The sequence below is a fragment of the Melanerpes formicivorus genome, unplaced genomic scaffold, assembly GCF_026170545.1.
Source record: "Melanerpes formicivorus ecotype bairdi unplaced genomic scaffold, bMelFor1.0.p_v2 SCAF_14, whole genome shotgun sequence".
Classification (NCBI taxonomy): Eukaryota; Metazoa; Chordata; class Aves; order Piciformes; family Picidae; genus Melanerpes; species Melanerpes formicivorus.
In genome coordinates, this window is record NW_027142366.1 from 18,976,160 (window position 1) to 18,992,479 (window position 16,320).

Consider the following 16,320-nt stretch of genomic DNA (forward strand, 5'->3'; position numbering starts at 1 on the left):
GGTTAGCTCCCTGCAGCCCCCAGGCTTGGCTCCCTGCAACCCCCAGGGTTAGCTCCCCTGCAGCCCCCAGGCTTAGCTCCCTGCAGCCCCCAGGGTTAGCTCCCTGCAGCCCCCAGGACCAGCTCCCTGCAGCCCCCAGGCTTAGCTCCCTGCAGCCCCCAGGACCAGCTCCCTGCAGCCCCCAGGACCAGCTCCCTGCAGCCCCCAGGGTTAGCTCCCTGCAGCCCCCAGGGTTAGCTCCCTGCAGCCTCCAGGGCCAGCTCCCTGCAGCCCCCAGTGTTAGCTCCCTGCAGCCCCCAGGGTTAGCTCCCTGCAGCCCCCAGGGCCAGCTCCCTGCAGCCCCAGGCCCGCAGCTGTCCTCTCTGCTCCCCCTGCAGAACATCACCAACGAGGTTCGCCGCATCGAGCCCGAGAAGGCGAGGAAGATCCAGGAGTGTGAGGCCTTCATCGAGTCGGTGCCCAACACTGGCAGTGCCAGCCTGGTGAAGAGCAAGGTGGAGCACACCAGCAGGAAGTACGACCGCCTGGTGCAGCTGCTCAGCGCCGCCCAGGAGAAGTAAGCCCTGGCCGAGGCAGGGGGGGGGCCCGCCGCAGGCAGCGGCAGAGGCGCTCAGACATCCTTCCTCTTGTGCCCACCCAGGGTGGAGGTGGCCACCAGCCTGGAGAGGAGCCTGCAGCAAGGCAGGGACCTGCTCTCCACCTACGAGAACAAACTGGTGCTGGACGACACAGTGCCCGAGGAGCCGCGGGGCATGGACCGCAAGAGGGAGGAGCTGCTGGTGAGAGCCTGCTCCGCGCCGCTGCTCTGCTCCACACACACAGACACTGCCCAAGGGCTGGGCTAACGGCTGCCCAGCCCAGGGGCTCCAAGCAGCTGGTAAAGGGATGGCCTCCTCCTGCACATGAAACCTCCTGCAGTTTGCCCAGGAGCCAGCAATGAGCCCTCAGGGGCAAGCAGGTCAATGGTCTCCTGGGCTGCATGGGGAAGAGTGTGGCCAGCAGGGCAAGAGAGGTTCTCCTGTCCCTCTACCCTGTCCTAGTGGGGCTACATCTGGAGCCCTGGGGCCAGTCCTGGGCTCCCCAGTTCCAGAGGGACAGAGAACTGCTGGAGAGAGCCCAGGGCAGGCTGCAGAGCTGCTGAGGGGCCTGGAGCAGCTCTGGGAGCAGCAAAGGCTGAGAGCCCTGGGGCTGAGAGCCTGCAGAAGAGCAGCCCCAGAGGGCAGCTGAGCAATGCTCAGCAAGAGCTAAAGGAGCTGTGGGGGGCAAGAGGCTGGGGCCAGGCTCTGCTGAGTGCTGCCCAGGGCCAGCAGAAGGGGCAGCAAGGGGCAGAAAGTGTCAGGCAGGAGGTTGGAGCTGAGCAGGAGGAGAAAGTTGTTTGGGGTGAGGCTGCTGGAGGCCTGGAGCAGGCTGCCCAGAGAGGTTGTGGAGTCTGCTGGTGTGGAGAGCTTCCAACCCCCCCTGGGCACTGTGCTGCTGGGCAGGGTGCTGGGGGTGCCCTGCTGGAGCAGGGCTTGGGTGGGGGAGCTCCAGAGCTCCCTTCCAGCCCTCACCCTGCTCTGATCCTCTGCAGCTCCATGCTGGAGCTGGTGGGGAGCAGTGATAAATGCAACCATGGACAACCTCTCCTGCTTTCTCCACAGGCCATGGGTGCTGAGCTCCAGTCCAAGAAGTTCCTGCTGAGTGAAGCAGAGCAGAACTTGCAGAGGACCAAGTCCTGCTCCAGCACCCTGGCCAGCAAGTTCCAGGAGCACTGCCCTGACATCGAGCGGCAGGAGGCTGAGCTCTACAAACTCAACCAACGCTTCAACAACCTCAGCAAGCAGATCGACCACAGGTGAGGCCCCAGGGCAGGGCCAGCCAGCCCTGCACCAGCCTGCAGAGCCAGGACCCCTCCACCAGGCTGTGCTGCCTTGCACTGTGGCCTGCCCAGGCTGGAGAGAGAGGAACCTCATGAGGTTCAAGCAGGGCAGGTGCAGGGTCCTGCCCCTGGGGAGGAACAGCCTCCTGCAGCAGGGCAGCTGAGGGGGGAGCTGCTGGGAAACAGCTCCTTGGAGAAGGGCCTGGGAGTGTTAGGGGACAGCAGGATGACCATGAGCCAGCACTGTGCCCCTGTGGCCAAGGAGGCCAAAGATGTCCTGGGGGGCATCCAGAAGAGTGTGGCCAGCAGGGTGAGGGAGGTTCTTCTCCCACTCTACTCTGCCCTGCTAGGGCTTCACCTGCAGTCCTGGCTCCAGCTCTGGGCTCACCAATTCCAGGACCAGGAACTGCTGGAGAGGGTCCAGCAGGGGGCTATGAAGATGCCGAGGGCAGGGGAACAGCTCTGTGATGGGGAAAGGCTGAGGGGCTTGGGGCTGTTGAGCCTGGAGAAGGGCAGCCTGAGGGGGATCTGATCAATGCTGATCAATACCTCAAGGGTGGGTGGCAGGAGGGTGGGACCAGGCTTTGTTCAGTGGTGCCCAGGGGCAGGACAAGGCACAATGGGCACAGACTGAACATCAGCTGTTCCACCTGAACATGAGGAGGAACTTCTTCCCTTTGAGGCTGCTGGAGGCCTGGAGCAGGCTGCCCAGAGAGGAGGAGGAGTCTCCATCTCTGGAGACCTTCCAGACTCACCTGGATGCTGTCCTGTGTAACCTGCCCTAGGTGACCCTCAGTGACCTCCACAGATCCCTTCCCACCCCTATTATTCTCTGATTGTGTGATAAAACCTTCATGGGAAGGAGAAGCTGCAGAGGGACTTTGGGGGAGAGCTGAGGAGGAGGAGGGAGCTGCTCCTGGCACAGTTCTACCCCTGCTGGCTGGGGAGGTCTGGGCAGCTCTGGGGGCTGAATGTTCTTCCCCTAGCGATGGAGACTTTGGCAGGAGAAGCACTCCGGCTCAGATCTGGGTCTCTGGGGGGCAGGGGACGCAGGGCTGGGCTGAGAGGTGCTTGCAGATGACAGGAGGGGGGTGGGGTGCAGCTGAGCTGGTCTCCCCCCCAGGACACAGACCCTGCAGAAGGCCAGGACTGCCTACGCCAACTACCGCAGCAACTACGAGCGGCTCAGCCACTTCCTGGGCAGCGTCCCCAGCTACGAGCCCCAGGAGACAGACAACATCCAGCAGGTGGAGAGGAAGCTGCAGAGCCAAGCAGTAAGAGCCCCTGAGGGCACCCACGGGGAGAGGAGAAGGAACAGGAGCAGGAAGAGAACTTAGCTCCTGAGGAGAGTGTGGAAATGTGGCACAGAATGGCTCAGGTTGGAAGGGACCTCAGAGCTCCTCTGCCCCAAGCCCTGCCCTGGGCAGGGACCCCTCCCACCAGCACAGGCTGCTCAGGGCCTCATCCAGCCTGGCCTGGAACACCCCCAGGCAGGAGGCAGCCACAGCCTCCCTGGGCAGCCTGGGCCAGAGCCTCCCCAGCCCCACACTGAGGAACTTCTTCCTCAGCTCCACTCTAACCCTGCTCTGCCTCAGCTCCAAACCCTTCCCCCTGGGCCTGCCTCAGACCCCCTCAGCAAAAGTTCCTCTGCAGCCTTCCTGCAGGATCCCTTCAGCTCCTGGCAGCAGCTCTGAGGAGCCCCTGGAGCCTTCTCCTCTGCAGGCTGCACAGCCCCAGCTCCCTCAGCCTGTGCTCCCAGCAGAGCTGCTGCAGCACCTTATGAGCTCGACTGAGCTTGACTGGGAGGCTGGGAGGTCACAGTGTCTGACCTGTGCCCTGCTGACACTTCCCACATGCAGAAAGTTGGAGCTCTAGGGGTTGGGAGCTCTCAAGAAGGCTGCAGAAGGCCTTTGGATTTGGTGTCCCCTTTGACATGCGTCTGTGTGTGCCAGGCACTCCTTGGAGACATTGCAAGCAAGGAACAGGAGGTGCAGAAGGTCTCTGCCACAGCTCAGCAATACCAGCAGGCAGTGAAGGTAAGGACTGCAGTGCTGCTGCTGGGGCAACTGGGGTAGAATCAGAGACTGCTTTGGGTTGGAAGGACCTTTAAGGGTCATGTAGCCCAAGCCCCTGCAGCCAGCAGGGACAGCTGCAGCCACAGCAGGCTGCTCCCAGCCCCAACCAACCTGCCCTGCACTGCTGCCAGCCATGGGGCAGCTCCACCTCTCTGGGCAGCCTGGCACAGGCTCTCCCCACCCTCAGCACCAAACCTTTCTCCTTCTCTCCACTCTCAGCCTCCCTCTTGCACTTCAAACCATCCCCCCTTGGCCTGGCCCAACAGGCCCTGCTCAGCACTCTGTCCCCAGCTCTCTTCTGGCCTCTTGAAGCCCTGCAAGGCCAGCAGGAGGTCTCCCTGGAGCCTTCTCCTCTGCAGGCTGCACAAGCCCAACCCTCCCAGCCTGGCCTCCCAGCAGAGGGCTTCCAGCCTCCCAGCACTGCTGTGGCCTCCTCTGGCCCTGCTCCAGCAGCTCCCTGCCTGTGCTGTGCTGAGGGCTCCAGAGCTGCCCCAGCCCTGCAGGGAGGTCTCAGCAGGCACAGCAGAGGGGCAGAATCCCCTCCCTGCCCCTGCTGCCCACACTGCTGGGGAGCAGCCCAGGCCAGGCTGGGGCTGGGCTGGCAGCACTCAGTGCCAGCTCCTGGCCAGCTCTGCACCCCCAGCACCCCAGGGCCAGCTACCTCCTACCAGGAGCCAGCAGCCTGCAGTCCTTGCTCAGTCAGCTACAGAGCTAAACCCAGGTCCTACTTGCTCTGATGCTGACATCCTGTGGCCACTACCATAGCAGCTGGCTCAGGCTTCCTGTCTGGGAGAGCAGGGTCTGCAGCCCATGGGTAGCATGACAGGGCAGCACAGCTCTACAGCAGGGTGAGAGGGCAGCACAGCTCTGCAGCAGGTGAGAGGGCAGCACAGCTCTGCAGCAGAGTGAGAGGGCAGCACAGCTCTGCTGCAGGTGAGAGGGCAGCACAGCTCTGCTGAAGGTGAGAGGGCAGCACAGCTCTGCTGCAGGTGAGAGGGCAGCACAGCTCTGCTGAAGGTGAGAGGGCAGCACAGCTCTGCTGCAGGTGAGAGGGCAGCACAGCTCTGCTACAGGTGAGAGGGCAGCACAGCTCTGCTGCAGGTGAGAGGGCAGCACAGCTCTGCTGCAGGTGAGAGGGCAGCACAGCTCTGAGCAGGGTGAGAGGGCAGCACAGCTCTGCAGCAGGGTGAGAGGGCAGCACAGCTCTGCAGCAGGGTGAGAGGGCAACACAGCTCTGCTGCAGGGTGAGAGGGCAGCACAGCTCTGCTGCAGGTGAGAGGGCAGCACAGCTCTGCAGCAGGGTGAGAGGGCAGCACAGCTCTGCTGCAGGGTGAGAGGGCAGCACAGCTCTGCAGCAGGGTGAGAGGGCAGCACAGCTCTGCAGCAGGGTGAGAGGGCAGCACAGCTCTGCTGCAGGTGAGAGGGCAGCACAGCTCTGCAGCAGGGTGAGAGGGCAGCACAGCTCTGCAGCAGGTGAGAGGGCAGCACAGCTCTGCAGCAGGTGAGAGGGCAGCACAGCTCTGCTGCAGGTGAGAGGGCAGCACAGCTCTGCTGCAGGGTGAGAGGGCAGCACAGCTCTGCTGCAGGTGAGAGGGCAGCACAGCCCTGCAGCAGGGTGAGAGGGCAGCACAGCTCTGCAGCAGGGTGAGAGGGCAGCACAGCTCTGAGCAGGGTGAGAGGGCAGCACAGCTCTGCAGCAGGGTGAGAGGGCAGCACAGCTCTGCAGCAGGTGAGAGGGCAGCACAGCTCTGCAGCAGGTGAGAGGGCAGCACAGCTCTGCAGCAGGGTGAGAGGGCAGCACAGCTCTGCTGCAGGTGAGAGGGCAGCACAGCTCTGCAGCAGGTGAGAGGGCAGCACAGCTCTGCAGCAGGGTGAGAGGGCAGCACAGCCCTGCAGCAGGGTGAGAGGGCAGCACAGCCCTGCAGCAGGGTGAGAGGGCAGCACAGCCCTGCAGCAGGGTGAGAGGGCAGCACAGCTCTGCAGCAGGGTGAGAGGGCAGCACAGCTCTGCAGCAGGGTGAGAGGGCAGCACAGCCCTGAGCAGGGTGAGAGGGCAGCACAGCTCTGCAGCAGGTGAGAGGGCAGCACAGCTCTGCTGCAGGTGAGAGGGCAGCACAGCTCTGCAGCAGGGTGAGAGGGCAGCACAGCCCTGCAGCAGGTGAGAGGGCAGCACAGCTCTGCAGCAGGTGAGAGGGCAGCACAGCTCTGCAGCAGGTGAGAGGGCAGCACAGCTCTGCTGCAGGGTGAGAGGGCAGCACAGCTCTGCTGCAGGGTGAGAGGGCAGCACAGCTCTGCTGCAGGGTGAGAGGGCAGCACAGCCCTGCAGCAGGTGAGAGGGCAGCACAGCTCTGCTGCAGGGTGAGAGGGCAGCACAGCTCTGCTGCAGGGTGAGAGGGCAGCACAGCTCTGCAGCAGGTGAGAGGGCAGCACAGCTCTGCAGCAGGTGAGAGGGCAGCACAGCTCTGCAGCAGGTGAGAGGGCAGCACAGCCCTGCTGCAGGTGAGAGGGCAGCACAGCTCTGCTGCAGGGTGAGAGGGCAGCACAGCTCTGCAGCAGGTGAGAGGGCAGCACAGCTCTGCAGCAGGGTGAGAGGGCAGCACAGCTCTGAGCAGGGTGAGAGGGCAGCACAGCTCTGAGCAGGGTGAGAGGGCAGCACAGCTCTGCAGCAGGTGAGAGGGCAGCACAGCTCTGCTGCAGGGTGAGAGGGCAGCACAGCTCTGCAGCAGGGTGAGAGGGCAGCACAGCTCTGCTGCAGGTGAGAGGGCAGCACAGCTCTGCTGCAGGTGAGAGGGCAGCACAGCTCTGCAGCAGGTGAGAGGGCAGCACAGCTCTGCTGCAGGGTGAGAGGGCAGCACAGCTCTGAGCAGGGTGAGAGGGCAGCACAGCTCTGCAGCAGGTGAGAGGGCAGCACAGCTCTGCTGCAGGTGAGAGGGCAGCACAGCTCTGCAGCAGGTGAGAGGGCAGCACAGCTCTGCAGCAGGTGAGAGGGCAGCACAGCTCTGCAGCAGGTGAGAGGGCAGCACAGCTCTGCTGCAGGTGAGAGGGCAGCACAGCCCTGCTGCAGGTGAGAGGGCAGCACAGCTCTGCAGCAGGTGAGAGGGCAGCACAGCTCTGCAGCAGGTGAGAGGGCAGCACAGCCCTGCTGCAGGTGAGAGGGCAGCACAGCTCTGAGCAGGGTGAGAGGGCAGCACAGCCCTGCTGCAGGTGAGAGGGCAGCACAGCTCTGCAGCAGGGTGAGAGGGCAGCACAGCTCTGCAGCAGGTGAGAGGGCAGCACAGCTCTGCAGCAGGTGAGAGGGCAGCACAGCCCTGCTGCAGGTGAGAGGGCAGCACAGCTCTGAGCAGGGTGAGAGGGCAGCACAGCCCTGCTGCAGGTGAGAGGGCAGCACAGCTCTGCAGCAGGGTGAGAGGGCAGCACAGCTCTGCAGCAGGTGAGAGGGCAGCACAGCTCTGCAGCAGGTGAGAGGGCAGCACAGCTCTGCTGCAGGTGAGAGGGCAGCACAGCCCTGAGCAGGGTGAGAGGGCAGCACAGCTCTGCAGCAGGTGAGAGGGCAGCACAGCCCTGCAGCAGGTGAGAGGGCAGCACAGCTCTGCTGCAGGTGAGAGGGCAGCACAGCTCTGCTGCAGGTGAGAGGGCAGCACAGCTCTGCAGCAGGTGAGAGGGCAGCACAGCTCTGCTGCAGGTGAGAGGGCAGCACAGCTCTGAGCAGGGTGAGAGGGCAGCACAGCTCTGCTGCAGGTGAGAGGGCAGCACAGCTCTGCTGCAGGTGAGAGGGCAGCACAGCTCTGAGCAGGGTGAGAGCGCAGCACAGCTCTGCTGCAGGTGAGAGGGCAGCACAGCTCTGCTGCAGGTGAGAGCGCAGCACAGCTCTGCAGCAGGTGAGAGGGCAGCACAGCTCTGCAGCAGGTGAGAGGGCAGCACAGCTCTGCTGCAGGTGAGAGGGCAGCACAGCTCTGCAGCAGGGTGAGAGGGCAGCACAGCTCTGCAGCAGAGTGAGAGGGCAGCACAGCTCTGCAGCAGGTGAGAGGGCAGCACAGCTCTGCAGCAGGTGAGAGGGCAGCACAGCTCTGCTGCAGGTGAGAGGGCAGCACAGCTCTGCAGCAGGTGAGAGGGCAGCACAGCTCTGCTGCAGGGTGAGAGGGCAGCACAGCTCTGCTGCAGGGTGAGAGGGCAGCACAGCTCTGCAGCAGGTGAGAGGGCAGCACAGCTCTGCAGCAGGGTGAGAGGGCAGCACAGCTCTGCTGCAGGGTGAGAGGGCAGCACAGCTCTGCAGCAGGGTGAGAGGGCAGCACAGCTCTGCTGCAGGGTGAGAGGGCAGCACAGCTCTGCAGCTCTCTGCTGTGCTCACAGTGCAGCATCCAACTCACCCTGCCCAGAGGCGCTGCCAGCGGTGCTCTGGGTCACACCAACCTCGGCAGCTCCCCCAGCACACTGCCCAAGGGGAGCAGTTCTTGGAGGTGGGGAGGTGTGCATGAAGGGCAGCAGGAGTGGCAGCTCCCTCCTGGGAATTTCTTCCCACAGGACTATGAGCTGGAAGCAGAGAAGCTGAGGTCCATCCTGGACCTGGAGAACGGCCGCAACGGCTACACGAGCAAGAAGCCCAGGCTGCAGTCCCCTGCTGCCAGAGTGAAAGAGGAGGTGAGCCAGGGGAGGCCTGCAACGAGCAGAGCAGTCTGGGGAGCAATGGGGAGCCTGCAAACAGCTCCAGCTGCTGCTGGAAACCTGGGGGCCAGAGAGGGGTGGAGGGAAGGAGAAAGAACTGGGGTGGGGAAGGGATTTGTCATCCTCCCAGCTCATCCTCTTGTCAGCACTGGGCTGGCCCTAATGGGAGAGGAAAACCAGGATCTAGCACCTTGTGGAGGGGGAGGGGGACAAGAGCCAAGCCCCTGGAATTCTTCCTCTGCCAGGACTTTGAAAGCTGTGGTTTGTGGGGGGGGAGAACTGAACTTCTCTCACTACCACACATGGACTGAGACCTGACCACCACCTGGATGGGTGCTGCCCATCACCTGGATGGGTGCTGCTCATCACCTGGATGGGTGCTGCCCAGCACCTGGATGGGTGCTGCTCATCACCTGGATGGGTGCTGCCCAGCACCTGGATGGGTGCTGCTGCTCAGAGCAGCAAAGGGAGGCTTGTGGGGGAAAGGGCAAGAGCCAGCACTCAGGGAGCACTGCAGGTAAGGGATTGATTCAGGCTCAGCCTGGTCCTTTCAGCCCAAGGGCTGCCACAGCACAGGCTGCAGAGAACTCCAGACCCACAGCAGCTCTGAGGCACTCAGACACAGGATCCCAGGATCCCAGCAGGGAGGGGCTGGAAGGGAGCTCTGGAGCTCCCCCAGCCCAAGCCCTGCTCCAGCAGGGTACCCCCAGCACCCTGCCCAGCAGCACAGTGCCCAGGGGGGGTTGGAAGCTCTCCACACCAGCAGACTCCACAACCTCTCTGGGCAGCCTGCTCCAGGCCTCCAGCAGCCTCACCCCAAACAACTTTCTCCTCCTGCTCAGCTCCAACCTCCTGCCTGACACTTTCTGCCCCTTGCTGTCCCTTCTGCTGGCCCTGGGCAGCACTCAGCAGAGCCTGGCCCCAGCCTCTTGCCCCCCACAGCTCCTTCAGCTCTTGCTGAGCATTGCTCAGCTGCCCTCTAGGGCTGCTCTTCTGCAGGCTCTCAGCCCCAGGGCTCTCAGCCTTTGCTGCTCCCGGAGCTGCTCCAGGCCCCTCAGCAGCTCTGCAGCCTGCCCTGGGCTCTCTCCAGCAGTTCTCTGTCCCTCCTGAGCTGGGGAGCCCAGGACTGGCCCCAGGACTCCAGATGTGGCCCCACTAGGACAGAGGGGCAGGAGAACCTCTCTTGCCCTGCCAGCCACACTCTTCCCCATGCACACCAGGACACCACTGGCTCTGAGGGCTCATTGCTGGCTCTTGGGGAACTTGGCCTACCTCAGCTTCATCTCTGCATGTCTTGAGGAGCAGCTGTACAGTGTGACCGTGCCTGTGGCTCTCTGCCTCCCTCCTGTTTGGTAGATCACCACTGCAGGTTTTTAGAACACCCATGGTTAACTTCTTCAGGGCTCTGCCTGAGCAGCCCTGGCTCCCCCACCTCTTCTCAAGGCCTTTTTGCTCCCTAGGAAGCCATCCTGGCAGCCAAGTTCACCGAAGTCAACGCCGTGAACAGACAGAGGCTGCAGAACCTGGAGTTTGCTCAGAGCCTCCTGCGGCAGGTAAGGGAGGGGCAGGGGGCTCTGGAGGGGACAGTCCTGGCCAGGGCACTCCTGGGCCTGTGCTGCTGCAACCTGAGCTGGCAACCAGCCCAGCTAATGGCTCATGCCCCCAAATCACCTCCCCTGTGGGGCCAGGCTGGGAGAGTTGGGGCTGTGCAGCCTGGAGAAGAGAAGGCTGCAGGCAGACCTCAGAGCAGCCTCCCAGTAGCTGAAGGGCTCCAGGAGAGCTGGGGAGGGACTTGGGACAAGGGCTGGGAGTGCCAGGCCCAGGGCCAATGGCTTTGAGCTGGGAGAGAGGAGACTGAGAGTGGAGAGGAGGAAGAAATCCTTTGCAGTGAGGCTGGGGAGACTCTGGCACAGGCTGCCCAGGGAGGCTGTGGCTGCCTCCTGCCTGGAGGTGTTCAGGACCAGGCTGGTTGATGCCCTGAGCAGGGTGTGCTGGTGGGAGGGGTCCCTGCCCATGGCAGGGGGCTGGAGCTGGATGATCTTGAAGCTCCCTTCCAAGCCAACCCATTGTAGGATTAATCAGGAGTCAATCACATCAGGCAGACAACTCTGTGCCCCCCAGCCCCATCTCCTGCTCTCCCTGGGAGGCTCCATGTGGTTTTTAAGGCTTTTTTCAGCAAGCTCATGCTGGAATTGCTGACCCTCATGGCTGAGAGCTTTGTTCTGCCAGCCACAGGCCTCAGAGGTGCCACTGCCCAGGCTGGGCACCCCCAGAGCAGTCCAAGGGCAGCCCTGTTTGCCAAGGCCCCCAGCACCCCAAAGCCGATGTCCTCCTCTCCTTCTGCCTCAGGTGGCACAAGAAATAAGCCCCCAGATTATCACTGTTGGGAGGGGTTTGACTCCACGTTCTCTCTTTGACAACAGCAACCTGAGTTCCAGCTGACAGAGGACTTTGCCCAGAGCAGGACAGCTGTGAGGCCTGTGGAGGAGGTCTGGAAGCTGAAGAAAGAGCTCGAGGATGAGACTCAGCGCCGGCAGCAGCTGGAGGCGGAGATCCAAGCCATCCAGAACAACATTGTCCACCTGCAGAACCAAAAGCCCCAAGAGATGGTGGTGAAGAAAGAGCTGCTGAAGAAAGTGCCCGACCCCCAGCTGGAGGAGAGCTTCCACAAGCTGCAGCAGAACCTGGCAGAGGAGCAGCGCAAGAACCAGGTCCTCCAGGAGGAGCTGGAGGCTCTCAAGGTCAGGCTGCGCGTCCTGGAGCACGAGAAGAGGGAAGGGGGCCAGGAGTACATCGTGAAAGAGGTGCTGAGGATTGAGCAGGACAAGGCTCAGGCTGACGAGATCCTGAGGCTCAAAGAAGAGCTGGAAGAGCTCAGGAGGCAGGAAGGAACCAGAGAGAGCGAAGTGCTCCTCCTGCGCCGACAGATCGCGGCGCTGTCCAGCGAGAAGAGCAAGGAGCAGGAGAAGGTCACCGAGAAGGAGGTGCTGAAGCTGCAGAACGACCCTCAGCTGGAGATGGAGTTCCGGATGCTGCAGGAGAGCAAGCAGAGGGAGAGTGCCCTGAGGCAGAAGCACGAGGAGGAGCTCAGCTTCCTCCAGGAGAAGCTGAAGCGGCTGGAGAAGGAGAGAGCCATCGCCGAGGGCAAGATCACCGTCAAGGAGGTGCTGAAGGTGGAGAAGGACCTGGCCATCGAGAGGGAGGTGAACGAGCTGCGGCGCCAGTACGAGGACGAGAAGTCCAAGGGCCGCTCCAACGAGCGGGAGAAGGCTGAGCTGCTCAGGAAGATCCAGCTGCTGGAGGAGGAGAACTCCAAGGTGGTGGTGCAGGAGAAGGTGCGCGAGATCGTGCGCCCCGACCCCAAGGCCGAGAACGAGGTGGCCAACCTCCGCCTGGAGCTGGTGGAGCAAGAGAGGAGGTGCCGGGGGGGTGACGAGCAGCTGAAGAGCTGCCAGAGCGAGCTGGCTGCTCTGAGGAACAGAGGGCCGCTGGTGGAAGTCAAGGAAGTCATTAAGGAGGTCATCAAGTACAAGAACGACCCAGAAACCGAGAAGGAGCTGCAGCGACTGCGGGAGGAAATCATCGAGAGGACGGGAGCCATTGAGCGAGCTGACCTGGAGATCTACCAGCTGAAGCAGGAGATACAGGCTCTGAAGGACACCAAACCTCAAGTGCAAATGAAGGAAGTGGTGCAGGAAATCCTGCAGTACCGGGAAGACCCCAAGACCAGGGAGGAGGTGGAGTCTCTGAGGGCGCAGCTGGCGGACGAACAGATGAAGCACATCGACCTGGAGAGGGAGCGGCTGCTCCAGGAGGAGAAAGTGAGGCAGAGGGAGGAAGAACTTTCCCAGGTGAAGGAGAAAGTGGTGCAGCAGGAGGTGGTGAAGTACGAGCAAGACCCTGCCCTGAAGGCCGAGGTGAACTCCTTCTCCCAGAGCATCGAGAGCGAGCTGAAGCAGATCGACGAGCTGCGCGAGGAGCTGCGCAGGCTGCAGAGGAGGAGGTCCGAGCTGGAGCGGCAGCTGGAGGAGCTGGAGAAGGAGAGGCAGGCCCGCAGGGAGGCCGAGCTGGAGGTGCAGAGGCTGAGGATCAGGCTCAGCGAGCTGGAGGAGCAAGAGAGGGAGACGACGGAACGAGTGACCGTGAAGCAGAAAGTGATCCTGCAGCAGGACCCCCAGCAGGAGAAGGAGCACTCCCTGCTCAAGCTGGAGCTGGAGGAAGAGAAGCACCGCAGACAGGTCCTGCAGACAGAGCTGGAAGCCCTGAGGAAGAAGCTGCTCTCCTTGGAGAAGATGGAGGTGAAAGAGAAAGTGGTGTTCTCCGAGAGCGTCCAGGTGGACAAAGGGGACACCGAGTACGAGATCCAAAAGCTGAAGAGCAACCTGGAGGAGGAGAGCAGGAGGAAGAGGGAGCTGGATGCAGACATCAACCGCCTGGAAACCAGGCTGTCCGAGGTGGAGTTCAACAACTCCAAGTCCTCAAAGGAGCTCGACCTGCTGAGGGAGGAAAACCACAAGCTCCACCTGGAGAAGCAGAGCCTGCTGATGGAAACCAGGAGGCTGCAGTCCGAGATCGAGCTGACGGCAACAGAAGCTCGGGACCTGAGGAGCATGAGCCACGTGGACAGCGGAGTGAACCTGGACTCCAGGTTCCAGGCTCTGGAGAGGGAGCTGGAGGACCTGAAGCAGCTGTCCCGCGAGAAGGACGCGGAGATCGAGCAGCTGCAGAACCGCCTCAAGACGGTGGCCATCAAGAGGGAGCAGAGGGAGAACCACCTGCGGCGCTCCATCGTGGTCATCGACCCCGACACGGGCAAGGAGATGTCCCCCGAGGAGGCTCACCTCTTCGGCCTCATCGAGTGGAGCCTCTTCGTCAAGCTGAAGAGCCAGGAGTGCGACTGGGAGGAGATCTCCATCAAGGGCCCCAGCGGGGAGTCGTCGGTGATCCTGGACAGGAAGTCGGGGCGCGAGTTCTCCATCGAGGAGGCCCTGCAGAGCGGCCGGCTCAGCGCGGCGCAGTACAACAGTTACCTCAACAAGGAGATGTCCATCCAGGAGCTGGCCGTCCTGGTGTCTGGCAGCAGCTGCACAGCTCTCCCCCCACTCTAGGGAGCCAGGAGCAGCTGCTCCGAGCTGCGCCGCTCCTCAGGCTCCCAGATCGCTGCCCTTCCTCCTCCTCCTCCCCCTCTGCCTCTCCCATGCTGCTCCAGCCCCTGTCCCAGCCATGCTAACCAAGCCACGCTGCTGCTTGCTGCTGCCCACTGCAGAACACCACCACCAGCAGAGTGGGGCACACCTTCATCAGCACCACAGCACCACCTCCTCGCCCTCTCCATCCCTACCTGGTCACTCAAGCCAGCAAAAAACAAGAGAAAAAGCCTTAGGAAGTAGAACCTGAAGCCCAGGGTCTCCATAGAGCCTGAAGCTCAGTGGCTCAGTAGGACCTGAAGCCCAAGGACTCTGTAGGGCCTAAGGATTCCATAGGACCTGAAGCTCAAAGACTCAGTAGAACCTGAACCCCAAGGACTCTGTAGAACATGAAGCTCAAAACCTCAGTAGAAACTGAAGTGCAAAGACTCAGTAGGACCTAAGGATCCTAGAGAACCTGAAGCTCAACGACTCAGTAGAAGCTGAAGCCCAAGGACTCCATAGAACCTGAAGCTCAAAGACTCAGCAGAAGCTGAAGCTCAAAGACTCAGCAGAAGCTGAAGTTCAAGGACTCCATAGAACCTGAAGCTCAAAACCTCAGTAGAAGCTGAAGCACAAAAACTCAGCTTAACCTGAAGCTCAAAGACTCAGTTTAACCTGAAGCTCAAAGACTCAGCAGTAGAACCTGAAGCTCAAAAACTCAGCTTATCCTGAAGCTCAAAGACTCAGCAGTAGGACCTGAAGCCCAAGGAGTCAGCAGTAGGACCTGAAGCTCAAAGACTCAGCAGTAGGACGTGAAGCTCAAAAACTCAGCTTAACCTGAAGCTCAAAGACTCAGCAGCAGGACCTGAAGCCCAAGGAGTCAGCAGTAGGACCTGAAGCTCAAAAACTCAGCAGTAGGACCTGAAGCTCAAAGACTCAGCAGTAGGACCTGAAGCCCAAGGACTCAGCAGTAGAGCCTGAAGCTCAAAGACTCAGCAGAACCTGAAGCCCAAGGACTCAGCAGTAGAACCTGAAGCTCAAAAACTCAGCAGCAGAACCTGAAGCCCAAGGACTCAGCAGTAGAACCTGAAGCTCAAAAACTCAGCTTAACCTGAAGCTCAGAGACTCAGCAGTAGGACCTGAAGTTCAAAGACTCAGCAGTAGGACCTGAAGCCCAAGGACTCAGCAGTAGGACCTGAAGCCCAAGGAGTCAGTAGTAGGATTTGAAGCTCAGAGACTCAGCAGTAGGACCTGAAGCCCAAGGAGTCAGCAGTAGGACCTGAAGCTCAAAGACTCAGCAGTAAGACCTGGAGCTCAAAGACTCAGCAGTAGGACCTGAAGCCCAAGGAATCAGCAGTAGGACCTGAAGCTCAAAGACTCAGCAGTAGGACCTGAAGCTCAAAGACTCAGCAGTAGGACGTGAAGCTCAAAGACTCAGCAGTAGGACGTGAAGCTCAAAAACTCAGCAGTAGGACCTGAAGCTCAAAGACTCAGCAGTAGGACCTGAAGCTCAAAGACTCAGCAGTAGGACCTGAAGCTCAAAGACTCAGCAGTAGGACCTGAAGCTCAAAGACTCAGCAGTAGGACCTGAAGCTCAAAGACTCAGCAGTAGGACCTGAAGCTCAAAGACTCAGCAGTAGGACCTGAAGCTCAAAAACTCAGCAGTAGGACCTGAAGCTCAAAAACTCAGCAGTAGGACCTGAAGCTCAAAAACTCAGCAGTAGGACCTGAAGCTCAAAGACTCAGCTTAACCTGAAGCTCAAAGACTCAGCAGTAGGACCTGAAGCTCAAAGACTCAGCTTAACCTGAAGCTCAAAGACTCAGCAGTAGGACGTGAAGCTCAAAAACTCAGCAGTAGGACCTGAAGCTCAAAGACTCAGCAGTAGGACCTGAAGCTCAAAGACTCAGCAGTAGGACCTGAAGCTCAAAGACTCAGCAGTAGGACCTGAAGCTCAAAGACTCAGCAGTAGGACCTGAAGCTCAAAGACTCAGCAGTAGGACCTGAAGCTCAAAGACTCAGCAGTAGGACCTGAAGCTCAAAGACTCAGCTTAACCTGAAGCTCAAAGACTCAGCAGTAGGACCTGAAGCTCAAAGACTCAGCTTAACCTGAAGCCCAAGGAGTCAGCAGTAGGATCTGAAGCTCAAAGACTCAGCAGAACCTGAAGCCCAAGGACAGCAGTAGAACCTGAAGCTCAAAAACTCAGCTTAACCTGAAGCTCAAAGACTCAGCAGTAGGACCTGAAGCCCAAGGACTCAGCAGCAGGACCTGAAGCTCAAAGACTCATCGGAACTTGAAGCCCAAGGGCTCAGCAGAACCTGCAGTTTCCTCACTCTGTACTCCAGCAGTCACACAGAAGGCTGTATCCAGCTGCTGTTAGAGAGACTGAAGGTGAAGATGCCTCCAAGGTGAGCAGCAGGAGCAGGTCACATCAGCTGCATGCTGGTAGGGCAGCCAGTTCCACTGTGGACAACTGCCCCAGTGCTGGGCACCATCCTGGGAGAAGATCGGCTCTGGAGAACCAAAGCTGTGCCACACACCTCCAGCCAGGCCACCACAGCGAGGCCTGAAGGCCACCTCCCTGCCTGTGCTGCTGGG

The 16,320-nt window shown here is 61.0% G+C and overlaps 1 protein-coding gene across 1 annotated transcript in view; it reads left to right on the forward strand.

Moving 5' to 3' along the window:
• Positions 1–15,295, forward strand: part of PPL (periplakin) — a 54,241-nt gene extending 38,946 nt beyond the window's left edge. Inside the window, exons 15-22 of the mRNA XM_068147280.1 lie at positions 378–556; positions 641–779; positions 1,641–1,834; positions 2,982–3,132; positions 3,811–3,894; positions 8,454–8,570; positions 10,055–10,147; positions 11,018–15,295. Of these exons, the coding sequence (XP_068003381.1) occupies positions 378–556; positions 641–779; positions 1,641–1,834; positions 2,982–3,132; positions 3,811–3,894; positions 8,454–8,570; positions 10,055–10,147; positions 11,018–13,702 (3,642 nt within the window). The 3' untranslated portion in view covers positions 13,703–15,295. The remainder of the gene's footprint in view (positions 1–377; positions 557–640; positions 780–1,640; positions 1,835–2,981; positions 3,133–3,810; positions 3,895–8,453; positions 8,571–10,054; positions 10,148–11,017) is intronic.
• Positions 15,296–16,320: the final 1,025 nt, after the last annotated feature.